Genomic DNA, 19,044 nt, shown 5'->3' on the forward strand with positions numbered 1-19,044 from the left:
TAGTGTAGGCTGGGAGCTGTAGCTCCCTTTCAACCCCTAGCCTGGGAACCTCCATATGCTGCGGATGTGGCCCTAAAAAAACAAAAAGACACATGGAAAAAAGGCAGAATTTGGATAACATTCAGTAGTTAGGATTAAGCTTGGAACTGTTTATGCTGTTGTGTGCAGTTAATTTTTTGCAAAGCATGACATTTATAGTTTATTAGGCGTAAGGACATATTCTGATATGCTGTAATCATCTTGAATGTGTTACACAGGCACTGTGAATCTCAGATATTTTAGCTGTTGCATGAAAATGAAAATGCTAGCCATTTTAAGGAATAGGTAATTCCTGTCAATTATTACTAGTTTTATGTGGAGCATCCCTGGAAGAATTTTTTTTTTTGTCTTTTTGCCATTTCTTGGGCCGCTCCCGCGGCATATGGAGGTTCCCAGGCTAGGGGTCTAATCAGAGCTGTAGCTGCCAGCCTACACCAGAGCCAGAGCAATGCAGGATCCGAGCCGCGTCTGCAGCCTACACCACAGCTCACGGCAACACCGGATCCTTAACCCACTGAGCAAGGCCAGGGATTGAACCCGCAACCTCATAGTTCCTAGTCGGATTCGTTAACCACTGCACCGCAATGGGAACCCCCCTGGAAGAAATTTATGAAATGTTTTATAATTTCTCTGTGTCTGGCAAAGCTGATTACTGCTTTTTCTATTCAAACTTGGATTTTATGTGTAAAGTAACACAGTGCTCATTATTAGATGGTCATTACCCAACTTTGCCACCAGATGTCAGCAGACAAAACAAAAATTGCATGTTGAGCAACACTTTTCACCACTAAATCTTTAAATAGTCTGTTTTTTAGCTTTTCATTTTTGTATACAGTCCTTCATGGTACTAGATTCTGTAAGAATACAGACTTCTATATCATTTGCTTTTTGTAACTAGGAATTAAAGGAGTGAGTGTGACCAGCAATAGTTTAGCTTTAATAACATACACTTTTATTTTTCATCCAGGTTTTTCAAGTACGAAAAGTAACAGGAGCAAATACCGGGAAAATATTTGCCATGAAGGTGCTTAAAAAGGTGATTCCCATCCCCCACCCCTAACTATATTCTTAATTACTATAAAACCCATATTTTGGTCTAATACTCAGTCAAAAACTAGCACAATTATTAGTCCTCTTGGAGTAAACATATTTTACTGTTGTTATTCTTGTATTGTTTCTGCTTGGTGAGGGTGGAGAGGAGAGCTCTTTCAGGTCTCCTCTGAGGTAACTCTTTTAGCCCTTTGTTCTGGTCTCTGTATTTCCAAGTAATGAGCATATTCTGCTGTGATTTAATTCAGCAGCTTCCTATATGTTGACTTCCTATTTTATTATTTTTTACTTCTGTCTCCCTTTTTCTCATCTTCATCTTGCTTCATTTTCTTCCTATTTACTATTATCTTCTCACCCCTTCCATCAACTTTGTAAACACACCTTTCAGGCCACTGCTCTGAAATCACCCTTATTAGATAATCTGTTGGTTCAGTTTATTTTCCTAGGGACCTTCTATCCTGTTCTCACCTGTACTGATCGTTCTCTGGGCATAGCTCTCATTACTGACTCTCTCTTCACCACAATCCTTGGAATCCCCTTGACTCCTTCACTGTTGGGTCCTATGTTTCCTGGATTCTGTATCTTCCTTTTTCTTAGTTTCTATCTTGTTCCTTTGTTTTGGTGACCATTTACTAACGAGTTCCCGAGAAACTGATTGAAGGTTAAATTTTTTTGGAAATTTATTGCCTGTTTGAAATTTTTCGTATTATATCCTTGTTTTCATGCAGTTTTGAAGTTTAAAATCATTTTCACACAGGATTTTGTACCATTTTCATCTAGCCTTGAGTGTATCTATGAGAAGTCCCTTGATTCTGATTCCCAATCCTTTATAGATTTATTTTTCTTTAAGATATTTAAGATTTTCTTTATTTTTTTTTTCTTTTTATGGCCACACATGCAGCAAAGTTCCTGGGCTGAGGGTCAAATTGGAGCTGCAGCTGCTGACCTACACCATAGCCACAGCAATACCAGATCCAGGCTGCTTCTGAGACCTACATGGCATCTTGCGGCAATGCCGGATTCTTAAACCACTGAGTGAGGCCAGGGATTAAACCTGCATTCTCATGGATACTGTGTTGAGTTCTTAACCTGCCGAGCCACGACAGGATCTCCCTAAGATTTTCTTTTTCCACATGCCTATGGTATGTGGAAATTCCTTGGCCAGGGATCGAACCTGCAGTACGGCAGGGACTATGTCAGATCCTTAACCCACTGAGCCTCCTGTGAATTCCAAGAGTTTCTTTCTCTTTTTGATGTTCTAAATGTTTACAGTGATGTGGCTTACTTTGTTGTTGTTTTGTTTTTTTTATTTTAATTTTTTTATTTTTATTTTTTCGTCTTTTTGCCTTTTCTAGGGCCACTCCTGCTGCATATGGAGGTTCCCAGGCTAGGGGTCTAATTGGAGCTGCAGCCGCTGGCCTACCCCAGAGCCACAGCAATGTGGGATCCGAGCCTCGTCTGCGACCTATACCACAGCTCACGGCAACACCGGATCCTTAACGCACTGAGCAAGGCCAGGGATCAAACCTGCAACCTCATGGTTCCTAGTCACATTCGTTAACCACTGCGCCACGACGGGAACTCCTGATGTGGCTTACTTTGAATCTTATTATTTTATTTTAATTTTTACTCTTAAAAGTTTGTCTTTTAGCTCTAGGCAGTTTTCTTTTCTGAGCACTTTGATAATTCCCCCCCCGCCTTTTTTTTTTGTCTTTTTGCCATTTCTAGAGCCGCTCTTACAACACATGGAGGTTCCCAGGCTAGTTGTTGAATCGGAGCTGTAGCCACCGGCCTACGCCAGAGCCACAGCAACGTGGGATCCGAGCCACATCTGCGACCTACACCACAGCTGACAGCAACGCCAGATCGTTAACCCACTGAGCAAGGGCAGGGACCGAACCCGCAACCCCATGGTTCCCAGTTGGATTCATTAACCACTGAGCCACGATGGGAACTCCCCCCCCCCCATTATTTATTTGCATGTTGGATCTCCCAGATTGATCATCTTTTTTTTTTTTTTTTGTCTTTTTACCTTTTCTAGGGCCACTCCTGCTGCATATGGAGGTTCCCAGGCTAGGGGTCTAATTGGAGCTATAGCCGCCAGCCTATACTAGAGCCACAGCAACGCAGGATCCAAGCCGCGTCTGCAATCTACACCACAGCTCGGGGCAACGTTGGATCCTTAACTCACTGAGCAAAGCCAGGGATTGAACTTGCAGCTTCATGGTTCCTAGTCGGATTTGTTAACCACTGTGCCACGACGGAAACCTTTTCCATTTGTCCATTTCCTTTGTCCTTTTGTTTACTTTGAGATTTTTTTCTAGCAATTTATTTTCTAACAATTTTGTGGGTTTTTTTTTTAAGCTATCATATATGTGGTTTCCCAAAACTGTTTTTTGTTGCTCTTATAGCAACCTATTTTGTGAGTACAGTATCTTCTTTTATTCCTCTGAGGAATAATTTATTTGAAATGTTCTTTTCTTCCATGCGTGTGGCTCTTTTTTTTTTTTTTTTTTGCCACATCACAGGCCTTCTTTGTGCTCTTCATTGCGCCCTTCATTGATTGTATTTAGGAGAGGAACCCTGAAAAGCTGATCAAGTTCTAAGGGTTCCTGCTGTGGCGCAACAGGGTTGATAATGTTCTCTGTACTGGCAGGGACTCAGGTTTGATCCTCAGCCCAGTGCAGTGGGTTAAGGATCCGACATTGCCACAGCTGTGTTGTAGGTCATCCCTCCAGTTCAGATTCGATCCCTGGCCCAGGAACTCCGTATGCTGAAAAGAAAAAAAGTAGTTCTATGTGTGTAGGCTTCTCTGTGGTATAGTCCCTTGATTAAGTGGCAAATGACTGACGGTGTCTGAAGGTCAGTGTCTTTTTTCTAGTAAGGATCAGTTGGTGCTGAGGAAGATCCTCTATTCTTTTGCCGAGAAAAAGCATTCTGGAGATAGAGATCTCATCTTTCAACATACAAAGTTTCACCGAAGTCAAGTTCTTACTGTAGCACTCCACTCTGTATCTGATCTTTCACTCTTTTTTTTCTTTTTCTTTTTTTTTTCCGTATATCTCTCCAAGCTGTAGTTTCCTGGCTGATTAATATGGGGATGGAAATCTTGTTGGCTTGTTTGTTCCTTACAGATACTTTTAGATAATTTCCCTGTTTTCAGACCTTCTGCCTTCTGAAGTCCCTTATGACTCCAGTTTTTTCCCTTTCCTTCTTTTTGTTTTTGCTTCTAATTTTTGAACCCTACTAGGGGTTCTGTTGATGAATTAGACTTCTTTTGAGTTATTCCTCTTTGCAGGCATTTGCACCATTGCTTTATGCCCACTCTGTCTTCGCCTTTTCAGGTGTGGAATTATATGTGTTTCTTAGGTTTTTTTTTTTTTTTTTTTTTTTTTGCTGTTTCTTGGGCCGCTCCCGCGGCATGTGGAGGTTCCCAGGCTAGGGGTCCAGTTGGAGCTGTAGTCACCGGCCTACACCAGAGCCACAACAACTCGGGATCTGAGCCGCGTCTGCAACCTACACCACAGCTCACGGCAACGCCGGATCGCTAACCCACTGAGCAAGGCCAGGGACCGAACCCGCAACCTCATGGTTCTTAGTCGGATTCATTAACCACTGCGCCACGACGGGAACTCCTGTGTTTCTTAGTTTTATCGAAGATGGATTATGTATGTTTGGTTTCTTGTTCTTTTTGTTTTGGTTGTTTTAGGTTTTTGGTTTGTTTGTTTATTAGTTTGGCTATAACCATGATATGTGGAAGTTCTGGGCCAAGGGTCAAACCTGAGCCATAGCAGTGACAGTGCCCAATCCTTAACCTGCTGTGCCACCAGGGATTTCCATGGCTTTGTATTCTTTTTGTTTGGGATTGACTTCTGAAAAGCTCTCATTGTCTTAAATTTTAGTAGAAAACTGTATTAAAAGACAATCAAAATGACTTTCAAAAATTATAAGGTTTGTAATACTTTGGTTCTTATATTTTTCCTGATTTTTACTTACGCTGTACAAATGACTTCTTAATTTAAAAGCCAAGGAATAAATACTATGACTACAATTTTATTGGTGATTTTCTTAAAGAAGCAATTTAAGTATTCTATTTCAGTTTTTGCATCAGTAAGCTGGAATTAATCTCCTGTTTAGCTTTCCCATTGGAATCATTTGAAATTGATGTTTGTTAATCTGTAAAATATGTTAAGTCTAAAATGAAGACAATATAATATTTATTCTAGAAATACTGAAAGAAGTATTGGTCAAGAGTCTTAGAGTAGTCCATTCCTTTTGATATGTTGCTTATACATGCCTGATAATCAGTGGTGACCAAAATTAGTCATAATTATATCTTGAGTGAAGTATGTTTCTGGCACAGGTAGCTTTTTTTTTTTTTTTTTTTTTTTTTAGGGACACGTTTATGGCATATGGAAGTTCCCAGGCTAGGGGTCAAATGAGAGCTACAGCTGCTGGCCTATACCAGAGCCACAGCAACACAGGATCTGAGCCGTGTCTGCAACCTACACCATACAGCTCATGGCAATGCCAGATCCTTAATGCACTGAGCGAGGCCAGGGATCAAACCCGCATCTTTGTGGACCCTAGTCGGTTCATTAAATGCTGAGCCATGAAGGGAATTCCTTGGCACAGATAGCTTTAATGAAAAGAAGAGGGTGTTGATTTTTCTTTAGACTTATGGTAAGTGGGCATGGTGTATTGGGAAATCCTTAGACTGCATTGCTGCTACATGTCAGGCCTCCCTTTTGTGTCCAGGCATCTAAGAACTTACTTACCTGCCTCTCTTTTTGCTTAGCTACCATTCCTTTCCACTGTTGGGTTTTTGTTTTTGTTTTTTTCCCCAAAGCCTGTCTAGAGAATCAGATACTCATTCTTTCCTTGCTGAAAACAAGCTTACAGCAAAAATAATGAAAGTGGAAAGGTTGCTACTTATGTTTGAGGTTTTACTTCCTAAACTCCCTAGGTAGGATGACTGCCCCCTTTGAGTTTCTTCCTTCTGATTTTGTTATCTTGGCAGCAGAGAGTACTAACACTCTTGATCTGAGTATGTGGTAAGATACTCAGATACCTCTTTCCAGCCTTTAAGATGAAATTAGAATAAACCAAGTGTTTCCTTATCTTAAATGGGTTGTTTACATCTGGACAATCTGTTTGGGTTTATAGTTCACCTGAAATTGTTTACTCATTATGAGAATGGTCCCATTTGGGTATTTGCTTAAGGCAGAATGTTGAGAAAAGACTATTTCCAATAACTATCTCTTTACCATACCAGTTGTAACAAAAATTTACTCTGGAAGCAAAATACTATTGCCTGTGGCATTAGTTCAGCTCACACCTTGAATTTTAAAACCTTTGGCCAAAGGCTCGTGGCTCACAGATTGGTCATATTTCTTTCATTCCTTCTTTTATTGAACCAACTGAGAACCAGCAATGTGCCAGCATTGTGCTAGGTACTAACTAGGATTTAGCACTTGAGACAGAGGTAGTCTCTGCCTCTCACTCTGCTTACTGTGTAATTCAAGGAAAGAAGCAATAAGCTTATCCATACAATCTCTCTTCTGCTTTGATCAAAACTTTTTTGACTTTGAGGTTTAAGCCTACCCTACTTTCTTTTTTTTTTTTTTTTGGTCTTTTTGCCTTTTCTTGAGCTGCTCCTGCAGCATATGGAGGTTCCCAGGCTAGGGGTCTAATCGGAGCCATTGCTGCCAGCCTACACCACAGCCACAGCAACGCAAGATCCAAGCCAAGTCTGCAACCTACACCACAGCTGATAGCAATGCTGTATCCTTAACCCACCGAGCAAGGCTAGGGATCGAACCCGCAACCTCATTGTTCCTAGTCGGATTCTCTAACCACTGAGCCACGACGGGAACTCCAAGCCTATCCTACTTTCTTACCTTTTATCAGTCTTTTTTCTCTCACTTGCAAGTCTTGTCCTGGGTGTTCTTCACTCTCCTTGTATTAAGTAAGTAATAACTATAGTCTACCCTTCTAATTTTTGTGTGTGTGTGTGTGTGTGTGTGTGTGTGTGTTTTTAGGGCCACACCCCGGGCATAGGGAGCCTCCCTGGCTAGGGATCAAATCAGAGCTGTAGCCACTGGTCTACGCTACAGCCATAGCAACGCCAGATCTGAGCTGAGTCTGGGACCTACACCACAGCTCACAGCAATGCCGGATCCTTAACCCACTGAGTGAGGCCAGGGATCCAACTTGTCTCCTCATAGATACTAGTCAGATTTGTTTCTGCTGAGCCATGACAGGAACTCCCTAATTCTTTGTTGATTCCAACTCTGTCAGGGTTCACCTCCATTCCATTTCACTAGCCCATTTAGCTGTATCCTCCACCTCTGAAACATTGGACTAAAATAGAACAGTAACTTTCTCTCTCTCTCTTTTTTTTTTTTTTTCCTTTTTTAGGGTGGCACCCACAGCATATGGAGGTTCCCAGGCTAGGGGTCGAATTGGAGCTGTAGCTGCCGGCCTCCACCACAGCCATAGCAACGCCAGATCCAAGCTTTGTCTGCAACCTACACTGCAGCTCACAGGAACGCTGGATCCATAACCCACTGAACAAGGCCAGGGATCAAATCCACACCTTATGGATGCTAGTGAGTTTCACTACTGCTGAGCTACAACAGATACTGCAGAACAGTAACTTCCTCATTTCTTTGTTCCTACGATACTTGGTCTTTGGCCCTAAGCCCTTTAGTCCTTTGACCTTTCTGTGTTTGCTTCAAGGTCTTAGCTCCTTTCTTAGTTCACTTTATTCCTGATCTAGCCTAATCAGCATGGTCTCCCACTTCCGTTACCTGCTATCCCTATTGACCTTATGATCAGGGACGTTCTAATCTTAATCAGTTTAGTTGTTAATGCTCCTTTATTCCTGTATCTCAGCTACTGAACATCACTGGCAGAAAACACACAAACTTTTAAGTTGCTGCTGTGGCAAATTCATAGTCCCCAACTCATGTGGACCCTTAGTATTCACCACCTGTTTTTCCAAATGTCCCCAGACAACTTCTTCCATTCTCTACAACTATTAAGGGCCTTTACTGTCAGTCCCTCTACTCTTTGAAGCTGAATGCCTCTCTTCCTGTTTGAGGATTCACTTGGACTTTCTGTTCTCATCTCTGCTTCCAATACCATATTATGTGCATTTTCACCTGTCTTTACTTTTTTATCTCCGGGCTTAGTGGGAGATACATTCCTCCTTTCCAAGGCTAAGCCCTCTCTGTATGTTTTGGGTTCCATCTCTTTCTGCCTATACAGACTCTTTTCTCTGTCACTTCTCTCTCTTTTTCCATCCTCTCTATTCTGACTTTTTTTTTTTTTGTCTTTTTGCTATTTCTTGGGCCGTCCCTGTGGCATATGGAGGTTCCCAGGCTAGGGGTCCAATCGGAGCTGTAGCCACCAGCCTACGCCAGAGCCACAGCAACGCGGGATCCGAGCCGCGTCTGCAACCTACACCACGGCTCACGGCAACGCCGGATCGTTAACCCACTGAGCAAGGGCAGGGACCGAACCCGCAACCTCATGGTTCCTAGTCGGATTCGTTAACCACTGCGCCACGACGGGCACTCCCTTTATTTAAATAAATCACATCTTTGCCTTATTTAGAAAACAGTCCTTCCTTCACTCAAGGTCTGTCATAGCTTCCAGCCTCTGCCTTTCATTCTGAATTTCTTGAGAAGTCATGTATTATTTTTTTAACTCACCATGTTTTGACTTAACTACTCTTATTTTGATGAAACTCTTGTCCCCTGTGTCCCTACAGATCTCCTAATTGCTGAATCCAGTGGTCTTTACTCAATTCATCCTTAATTTACTTCTCTACTGCATTTGAAGCTATTGACTGCAGCATTTGGAAACCCTGCTTCCTTGACTTCTGTGATTATTCTTTACTAATTTTTCACTTGTTTCTCAGACTCTCTCAAAATTGCTTATTTAAAAAATTCAAACCTCCTGAACAGTTAAAAAATAACATCATTAGCAGTTCCCTTGGCGGTCTGGTGGTCAGCATTCAGTGATTTCACTGTTGTGGCCTGGATTCATTCTCTGGTCTGGGAACTGAGATCCCATATGAAGCTGCTGCAGGCAGTGGCAAAAAACAAACACAAAAAGTACAACCCACAACAACAACAACAACAACAAAGACAAAAAAAAAAAAAGTACAACCCAAGAAAGAAAAAGAAGGAAAAAAAAAAAGATGTATGCGTATGTATAACTGAATTCACTATGCTGTACAGCTAAAACTAAAACATTGTAAGTCAACTATACTTCAATTAAATAAATAAAAAAAAAACCTTAGTGTCATGAAAGACAGAGGGTAAGAGGAGTTCCCCTAGTGGCTCAGCAGATTAAGAACCTAACTAGCATCCATGAGGATGTGGGTTCAATGCCTGGTCTTGCTCAGTGGGTTAAGGATCCAACACCGCCGCTGCAGTGTAGGTGGCAGATGTGGCCTGGATCCTGCGTTGCTTTGGCTGTGGTGTAGGCCGGCAGCTGTGGCTCCAATTCACCTGCTGGCCTGGAAACTTCCATATGCCACAGGTATAGCCTTAAAAAGAAAAAACAACAACCAGCAACCCAAGTTTTAAAAAAAGGATAGGAAGTAGCTCTAGAGTAAAGGAAACTAAAGAGGCAGGACTACTGAATGCAATGTGTGATGCTTGATTGAATCCTGGATATTAAAAACAGAACTAAATAGCTACAAAAGGTATTACTGATACATCTAGGGAAGTTTGAATATGGACAGTGTATTAGAAAACAGTAAGTATATCAGTGTTAAATTTCCCAAATGTGATGATTACATTGTGTAATGAAATTGCTGTTCTTAAAAGATACTCAAGAATTTAAGGGCAAAGTGCCATATCTACAACTAACTTTCAAATTGTATAGCAAAAAAAAATTAAAATTCTGAATATACATACATATACAGAGAGGAGAGATGGAGGTGCAGTCAAAGAAAATCTGGCAAGCTTAACACCTGGTGATCACTGTACTATTCTTGCAACTCTTTGGAAAGTTTGAAAATTTTTAAAGATGGGTTTGTTTCTTGTTTTTTTGCAAGAAACCACAAGGAAAAAAAAAAAATGGAGTTCCTGTCATGGCGTAGCAGAAATTAATCCAACTAGGAACCATGAGGTTTTGGGTTTGATCCCTGGCCTCGCTCAGTGGGTTAAGGATCTGGCATTGCCCTGAGCTGTCACAGACATGGCTCAGATCCTGCATTGCTGTGGCTGTGGCGAAGGCTGGTAGCTTACAGCTCCGATTAGACCCCTAGCCTGGGAAACTCCATATGCTGAGGGTATGGCCCTAAAAAAGACAAAAGACCAAAAAAAAAAAAAAAGAAAGAAAAACTGCAGTGGCTTGATGTGGGTTCTCAGTTCCTGGACCAGATGATATTCCTGATTTTAGTCTAGTTCCATAGGGTTTTGTTTTTCTCAGTCCACTTTTCCGTCACTGTTTTTCTTTTCTTTTTTTAATATTTTATTTATTTATTTATTTTGCTATTTCTTTGGGCCGCTTCTGCGGCATATGGAGGATCCCAGGCTAGGGGTCGAATCAGAGCTGTAGCCGCCGGCCTACGCCAGAGCCACAGCAACTCGGGATCCGAGCCGCGTCTGCAACCTACACCACAGCTCACGGCAACGCCAGATCGTTAACTCACTGAGCAGGGGCAGGGACCGAACCCGCAACCTCATGGTTCCTAGTCGGATTTGTTAACCACTGTGCCACGACGGGAACTCCCCGTCACTGTTTTTCCACAGTGAGAAAAGCCTGATAACAGCATCAGTACATTTACTCATTTGCTTAGTTGTATAACATATGCCTAATAGTTTGAGAATTAGAATATTAGTAGTACTAGTAGCTACTAAGTGTGGTTTAAGATTTCTTTGCACGGAGTTCCTGTTGTGGCTCAGTGGCTAACGAATCTGACTAGGAACCATGAGGTTGCGGGTTTGATCCCTGGCCTTGCTCAGTGGGTTAAGGATCCGGTGTTGCCCTGAGCTGTAGTGTAGGTCACAGACGTGGCTCGGATCCCCCGTTGCTGTGGCTCTGGCCTAGGCCGCCAAGAAATGGCAAAAAGACAAAAAAAGAAAGATTTCTTTGCAGTTTTTGTTATGCTTATGTATGTCACTAAGAGTAGGTAAATTTGTTTAAATATCTTTTTTCTCCTTTTGTGGCAAAATTATCAAAGTAATAATAGTCCATTAAATTTATGTATTTCTGTTGTATTCAGTTTTATTCCCCTCCCCCATCTTTGTGTATTTAATTTTATTTTTGAAATGTATAAAGCATTAACATGGTTCAGAATTCAAGATCTCCATTTTATCATCACATTAATGATATCTGATTTAGGGAAGAAAAAAAAGAATGATAAAACCATTAAAGTTTTACTCAGAAGTCCCATTCCCTTTCCTGACTTTCCACTGTCATTAGCTTTTGATTTATCTTAGTTGTGTTCATTATTACAGATATAAGTATGTACATACTGTATTCTTATTTCCTCTTTTACACAAATAGTAGCATACTGTGTATCCTGCCGTGCCCTTTTGCACCTTGCTTCATAGAGATGTTCCTCATTCTTTTTATAGCTTTTTTACACAGTTTTCAGCCAGTATCCTATGCATGGGCATTTAGGTTGCTTCTGAAGTTTCACTTTTATAAATAATATTGTACTGCTAATGTATACGCTTTTTCATGTTACTGGAGGTGTATAAGAACTTAGTCCTAGAACTTAGACTTGCCATGTCCAAAACGGTGTATCATTTTCCCAAAACTTTTGCTTCCATTTCCTGTTATCAAATGACACCATTTTATTTATACTATCACTTACACAGAAAACGTGGTATCATCTTTTCTGCTCATATCTAGTTAGTTAGCAAGTGCTAATAATACACTTTTACCCTTTTTTTTCCCCATCTTCATTTTCTTAGTTACAGGTTTTACTTCTTGCTTAGTTTACTAGACTCCGAGTGGTGTCATTTCTTCCCTAAAACTTCATACTGCTACTAGAACTGTCTTAAAGCCAAGGGTCATTCATTCCTCTACCTCAACATTTCTCCTTGGCCTCTAAAATAAGATTCAGATGCCTTTGCCTAGATGCCCAAGCCTTCCATTTCCTGGTTTCCACCTACATCTCCAGCCTCATACAGCTTCTAACAGCTTCTAACCATCCTGAGCTATAGGTTCTTTAGGCATGTCCTGTCCTGTCAAGCCTCTTTTGCATTGGGAATGCCTTTTTTTACCCTCCGTATTTCACCTTACTACCTTTTTAGGATACACCTCTGGTATCACCTCCTCCAGGAAGCCTTCCTGCCCGGTCAGATGCAGTTCCTCTGTTCACTCACAGCACCTTGTGCTTAGCCTCCGTTGACTCATCTCTCTTCCCTGGGACTTTGGGCTCCTTTGGGCTGGAGACTGCTTCTGTTAGTTTTGCTTTCTTGTTAAAAGCCTGAAACATGGTAGACATTCAACAGTTAGTGAATCTATGAATAAACTTGATCTGTTTACATTAGAAAAGTTATTTAGGTTTTCATTTACATGTTCACTGCAAAAAGTCCAGACAGTGCGTATGTATGTACGAAGCGAATGTCTTCCATCACCTCTGTCTCGTCTCTAGCGGGAACTATGATTAATAGTTTAACATTGGCAAGAAAAGCGCAAAACAGGTTTTCCAGTTACTAGAGAATAAAAATGTCTACTATTTTGTTCTTATAGATCATCTCTTTTCCTTTAGGCAATGATAGTAAGAAATGCTAAAGATACAGCTCATACAAAAGCAGAACGGAATATTCTGGAGGAAGTAAAGCATCCCTTCATTGTGGATTTAATTTATGCCTTTCAGACTGGTGGAAAACTCTACCTCATCCTTGAGTATCTCAGCGGTTAGTACACAGTTTGGTGTAATTGTTTGCATTAGTTCCAGAAAATGGGTCAAAACATTATTTTCCAATAGAAAAGTATGATCACATTGTTCTTAAAATTGACAAATATATTGACATAAGGAAATCAGATTTGACTAGTCATTTCTTTTTTGCAGATAGATATGAAGGAAACTTTACTTTTTTTCTTTTTTTCTTCTTTTTTTTTCTTTTAAAGTAAACTTTAAATGTTAAGTCTTTTCCCCATCTGTAAAATTTTATCTTAATCCCTTTGTAATCATTTAACAAAATAATAAACATCTAATTGATAGCCATCAAATTGACTGCACTTGGGTAAGATACTATACTCAAACCATTTGTGTTTTTTTCTGAAGTGAAATGGCAAAGTTACTTAGAGTTGTGTAATGTATTGAATATTTTTGGAATTGCATCTTTAAATATAAGTTTTTTTGTTTAATGTAGTATTGTTGATAGATTTTGCATTTTACATTGCAAACCACCCACCTTTTCCCAGGCTTACCCATACTAGGAATTTGTGACACCCCACAGCATTTCTAGAACAGGTGTCTGTTTTTAGCAAACACACTTGAGTTTTCTGAAAAACAGATTTCACAATAGCCTTTAACTTGGAATAGAGAGGTGTAGAATTTAGTAACTTTTTTGTGATTGTTGCCATTTTTTTCTTGTAACTTTATTTAATAGTTTCAGATTTACACAAAAAAGTTACAAGACGAGGGCACAGAGTTCCCATGCACTCTTCACCTAGATTCCCCAAGTCTTTGTCGTTTTACCACAACTGTTTTGTTTCATCATTCTTTCTCTCCCTCTCTGTATATGTATATATGTGTGTGTATATAGGTGTGTATATACACACATATGTGTGTGTGTGTGTATATATATGCACATAATTTTTTTCTGAACTATTTAAGAGAATGTTGCAGATATTCTCTTTATCCCTAAATATTCTGAGTATATTTTTGAAGATTAACAACAGTATCTTAACTACACTAAAATTATCAAATAGGAAATGAATATCAATACAGTGACCTTTCTCTTTAGTTTCCTTTAATATGGAACAGTTTTTCGCAGTCTTTCTTTTTCTTTGTCTTTCGTGACCTTGACATTTTCAGAGTTCAGTCTAGTTACTTATAGACTGTATCAATTTGGGCTAATCTGGTGTTTCCTCAGGATTAGATTCAGGTTATACATTTTGGGGAGGATCATCAGAGTGGCATTGTGTTCTCTGCGTATCAGAGCAAGAGGTACATGTTATCTATATCTTTATTCCATTACCGTTGATGTTAACATAGGTTATATGTACAAGGTGGTGTCTGGCAGTTTTTTCCCCAGTGAAGTTTTCCTTTTGTAATTAGGTATCTTGAGGGGATTTGAAATTATTTAAATATCTCATCTCTCATCAAGCTTTCAGATACAGTTTTCACATCCATTGACTCTTGCCTAAAACAATTAACTATGATGGTTGTCAAGTGATTTTTCTTATCCCATCATTCCTCCTTCATTTATTATTTGGCATTCTACTGTAACAAAGGGCTTTCCCTTTTCCTCCACTTAAAAAAAAAAAAAAAAGTAGTATTTGTTGATGTATATCATGGTAGACTCATGGATTCTGAGATAATTCAGTGGGATAGCACCCTTCATTATCATTGTTTATTTTGGTATGCAAATTGTGCCATGTTGTTTACAAAACTGTTGCCAAGTTCATCCAGTTTAAGAGTGCCGAGATATGGAATATGAGCATTCACTAATTTGCAAAGACAGTTTAATTATATATTAAAATTTTTCTACATACAAGGAAAATGTTAAGCATTAATCAAGATTTTTTTTTTAACCTCAGGTCTGGAATCTCTAAGTATTTTGAAGTTTATAGATGTGAAACCTAGAATTCCAAACTTTGCGTATTTAACATAAGAATAAGAACATTGCTAAAAATGGAATCCTGAGGACTTAGTTTTAAACCTATAATTTTTAGGATGTGTTTTTTACTTTTATTTAACAAAGGAAAACAAACCGTCTCATTAGAAATGGGTAGAAAATAAAGATTATTTTGTTTCTAATGCCTTTTCCTTTTCTTTTTAGGAGGAGAATTATTTATGCAGTTAGAAAGAGAGGGAATATTTATGGAAGACACTGCCTGGTAAGTGAAACTTTTGTGGCTACATGGATTCAGGTAATAATTCATATAATTAAAAGCAAAGTTCTTTTCCCACTGTGGGCAGCCAGATGATTCAGTAAATTGTTCTGGAGCCAGTCACACAGGACTCTTAAGGGGGAGAAGCAGCTTTGGGACTTGGCACCTATTGGAGGTCACATCATTCCTTTGCCCCCAGGCCTTGGGTGGACCGCTCTTCACACCAGTTCCTTACAGAACCATTTTCATTGGGGCTTTCTTTCCTTGAATTGGTAATTAAGCTGCCTGCCTTGGCTCTGGGTGAGTGTTGTTTTCTAGTGAAACTTTATGTGTAGAACAATGGGAAGTATCAGAAATCATCTCCTCTTTTTTTGTAGACTTTCCAGTTCCCAAGGTGCAGTCTTAGGGAAGGTGATAAGCCTGCACACATCATCTGTGGATTGATTCAGTGGCCAGGATGGGACTACCCTCCTATTTCTTAAGATGGCATCTGCTTCATATTAAAAATATACACACCCTTTTGTGAGATGACAGTATTGGGTAACAATAAATCAGTTTATCCTACACATTAATTGAATAGAAAACACTTAAATGTTTTTTCTACCTTAATTACCAAACTGCATTCCATTGTTTAATTTCAGGCCTTTTCTAACACAGAAGCTGCATTTAAGAGCCTTAGGGATGAAGTGCCCTTTTTTGGAGGAGGCTCTCTGAGCCGTGTTGGAGGCTGTGTTTGTGGTCCTGCTGGCTGTGAAACTGCCTCAGTCCTCTAGGACACACCCTCTCCATCCTGGAGTAATCTGCAGGATTGCAACATTGTTATGCAGCCAGTATTGCAGTGCCTTGTGCTTTTCGAATCCAGACAGGGTTGACTCAGCCCTTTATTCTTTTGAGGTAGATAAATTTGAGTGTCACACAGTTTATAGTTGTGGGCTGGCTGGCAAGAGGGAGGGCAGCTATTGTGGGCATGAGCTGTATATAAATATGCAGCTATATTAAGTAAGGGATGAGTGGGCTTCTAAAGGTCAGGTTGTAAGGTATCTTTTGAAACTAAGACTTGATCTTTGAGAATAACAAAGTTCCTTATTTCCTATGGGATTTAGAAATTGGGGGTGGGTGGGAGAAATTTGCTTTGATCTGAATGACTATTGGCCCAGTTCCTACACAGATAGAACAAAACATGACTAGTAACAGTTTGGCATATTCTGGACTTTGCAATTTTAGCAATGTGTTCCAATGATGAAACAAAACATTTTATAGTTTCACTAAATGAGTGAAACATAAATGTCTCCATGCCTTTTGGCAGCATCCTATGCCATCTCTTCCCCATACCCACCCCCACCCCCACCCCCACTAATTTGGTCTTTGGTGCATGTTTGTTTCTTTCAAGGAATTGTACTCCATACATAAACTGCTTTGAGTAGATGACTCTTTTTAATTTTATTAAACCACTTTTGTTTCCAGCTTTTACTTGGCAGAAATTTCCATGGCTTTGGGACATTTACATCAAAAGGGGATCATCTACAGAGACCTGAAGCCGGAGAATATCATGCTTAATCACCAAGGTGGAGATATACTGTAAACAATTCTATAGTAAATATAATCATCTTAAAATCCTTCCATACAGGTCATGGTCATTTTCAAAGCCCCATATTCATGTGTTTGTTATTATACATTCCTCCCTCAGAATTTATAATATCATGATACTTGTACTTATGGTTGATGATATGAAAGAGAGTTGAGGATAACTAGCCACTTAAATAGCCTTTTCTAGTTTAATCCTTACTCTTTAGAGCTTGTCATCTTTTGAAATGGTGAACCAAAGCCAGTCCAAATGCTAATTTTGGCTGGTTCCTTCAATTGGAAAGTGAATCTTTTTTTTTTTTTGCCTTTTCTAGGGCTGCTCCCGGGGCACACGGAGGTTCCCAGGCTAGGGGTCTAATCAGAGCTGTTGCTGCTAGCCTACGTCAGAGCCACAGCAACTCGGGATCCCAGCCACGTCTGCAACCTACACCACAGCTTATGGCAACTCCGGATCCTTAATCCACTGAGCAGGGCCAGGGATGGAAGGCAACCTCATGGTTCCTAGTGGGATTCGTTAACCACTGAGCCACGATGGGAACTCTGGAAAGTGAATCTTAATGTTATAAATTGAGTTTTCTTTGTTGATGAAGATACATAAATATTAGAAACAATACTTTTATGATAAATTGTATTAATTCTCTAAAAAAGAAAAGGATTAGAATATAACCAAAATATTTGATATAGCCTTGGAAATAAAATATTTTTTAGTAGGCTTCAGTTTATTCTTACTATTTGTTGGTAACAACAAACGTACAAATCAGATAGACTAATATTCTGTACAGCTGTAGTGAGCAGAGTGAACCTTGATTATAACTGCATGCTGTTACAGACACTTGAACTTTGTGAGAATAATATGGACTAGGGAGGCTTGGCAGTTCAGGCAGTTCACTCACATTCCAGAGGAGTAGCCAGCCAACCTGTCTGGGGGCTGGGGGCTGGTGGCTGGTGGCAGCTGTTGATCCCTACCAGATGACATACAAGGTAGCTAATGGTTTAAAATTCTTAGACAGAAAATGGTTTATGGACAGCTGTTGCCGGAATAAATGTTTCAAATTGTGGCTTTTTTTCTTTCCTTTTTTTTTTTTTCCATTTTTTAAAGGGGAAATGCTATATTTAACTAAGTATGTCATGGGTATCTATATATCTCCTTCTTTCCCATTTCTGCCCACATTGCCCCAAACCTAGATTCTGATTCTGAATTCTAAGGCAAGGGATAGAATAGGCAAGTAACTAGTTAATTTCTTTGATCCATAACCTGAGTGTGTTCAGGTGGTTTTGTGAAAATAAAGGTTATATTTCTTTTTCTCTGTCAGAGTGATGTACTATTTATATTGTCTTTTCTTTTCTTGAAATAAACCTGGAATAGTAGAATCCCTGGAGTTGCTGAACTACTGGATAGCTAATGATAATTCAATAAAGCTAAACCTGAATTGAAATTTTTTTTGTGTAAGGTGATAAGTTTCTCACTTTCTGGATCCGAGATGATGGTTCTATGCTATGTAGCGTTTTCTTTTTTTCTTCCCTAACCGCAGAATAAGCCAACTTGTTACAGTGACTGCCTGAGACTGTCAGGTCGTAGTTCATGGTGATAAAAGCTATATAGCTGAAGTACAGTGTTACATTTTTGTTTAAAACTGTAGAATATCTTTTTTAGGATCTGTGTACTTAATCCAGACTTCATCACGTTTTCTTAGGACTTGTGAAGATAAAGGATTCTTGATGTAGGTGAAGCTAGAGCCTTAGACAAGCTGTTTCACCTTTTCTCATCTTTATTTTCCCTTTACTAGATAATTTTGCCCTACCCTTAAAGTTAGTATCCTTTTTATGGGTGGAAATTTTCTAGTTCTTGATATCTCAAAAATTTTAGGCAGAAAAAGTAGAATGGAAGGATATATTATTGTCTTATATGATGCATTCAAACATTGCGCAGACTTAGAATTCTCAGAATAACCATCTTTACTCTTTCATTGTAGGTCATGTGAAATTAACAGATTTTGGACTATGCAAAGAATCTATTCATGATGGAACAGTCACACACACATTTTGTGGAACAATAGAATACATGTGAGCTGCATGTTGAAAGAAATATTACTGGTTTGGGGGTAATAGCTAACTTTTACCTAGTTTCAGTAATAGTAGCAACATTTGGATCTATATAGTTTTTAAAATTTTAATTCAGATGATATGCAAATAGTGGATTTTTAAGGCACATTATTTTTCTCATTGTAGGGCCCCTGAAATCTTGATGAGAAGTGGCCACAATCGTGCCGTGGATTGGTGGAGTTTGGGAGCATTAATGTATGACATGCTGACTGGAGCAGTAGGTGCACA

At 39.6% G+C, this 19,044-nt stretch overlaps 1 protein-coding gene across 5 annotated transcripts in view; it reads left to right on the plus strand.

Annotated features, from left to right (window-relative positions):
* RPS6KB1 (ribosomal protein S6 kinase B1) overlaps positions 1–19,044 on the plus strand; it is a 45,120-nt gene that overhangs the window by 13,746 nt on the left and 12,330 nt on the right. For 3 of the 5 annotated variants that reach the window (XM_047756888.1, XM_047756890.1, XM_047756889.1), the window contains exons 4-9: positions 1,007–1,075; positions 12,836–12,983; positions 15,078–15,135; positions 16,594–16,694; positions 18,687–18,777; positions 18,943–19,033. In XM_047756888.1, the coding sequence (XP_047612844.1) occupies positions 1,007–1,075; positions 12,836–12,983; positions 15,078–15,135; positions 16,594–16,694; positions 18,687–18,777; positions 18,943–19,033 (558 nt within the window). Of the gene's footprint in view, positions 1–1,006; positions 1,076–12,835; positions 12,984–15,077; positions 15,136–15,506; positions 16,022–16,593; positions 16,695–18,686; positions 18,778–18,942; positions 19,038–19,044 lie in introns of those variants that run through there. The other 2 variants (XR_007131647.1, XM_047756891.1) reach the window with 2 other exon arrangements.

This window comes from Phacochoerus africanus, chromosome 14 (assembly GCF_016906955.1).
Source record: "Phacochoerus africanus isolate WHEZ1 chromosome 14, ROS_Pafr_v1, whole genome shotgun sequence".
NCBI lineage: Eukaryota > Metazoa > Chordata > Mammalia > Artiodactyla > Suidae > Phacochoerus > Phacochoerus africanus.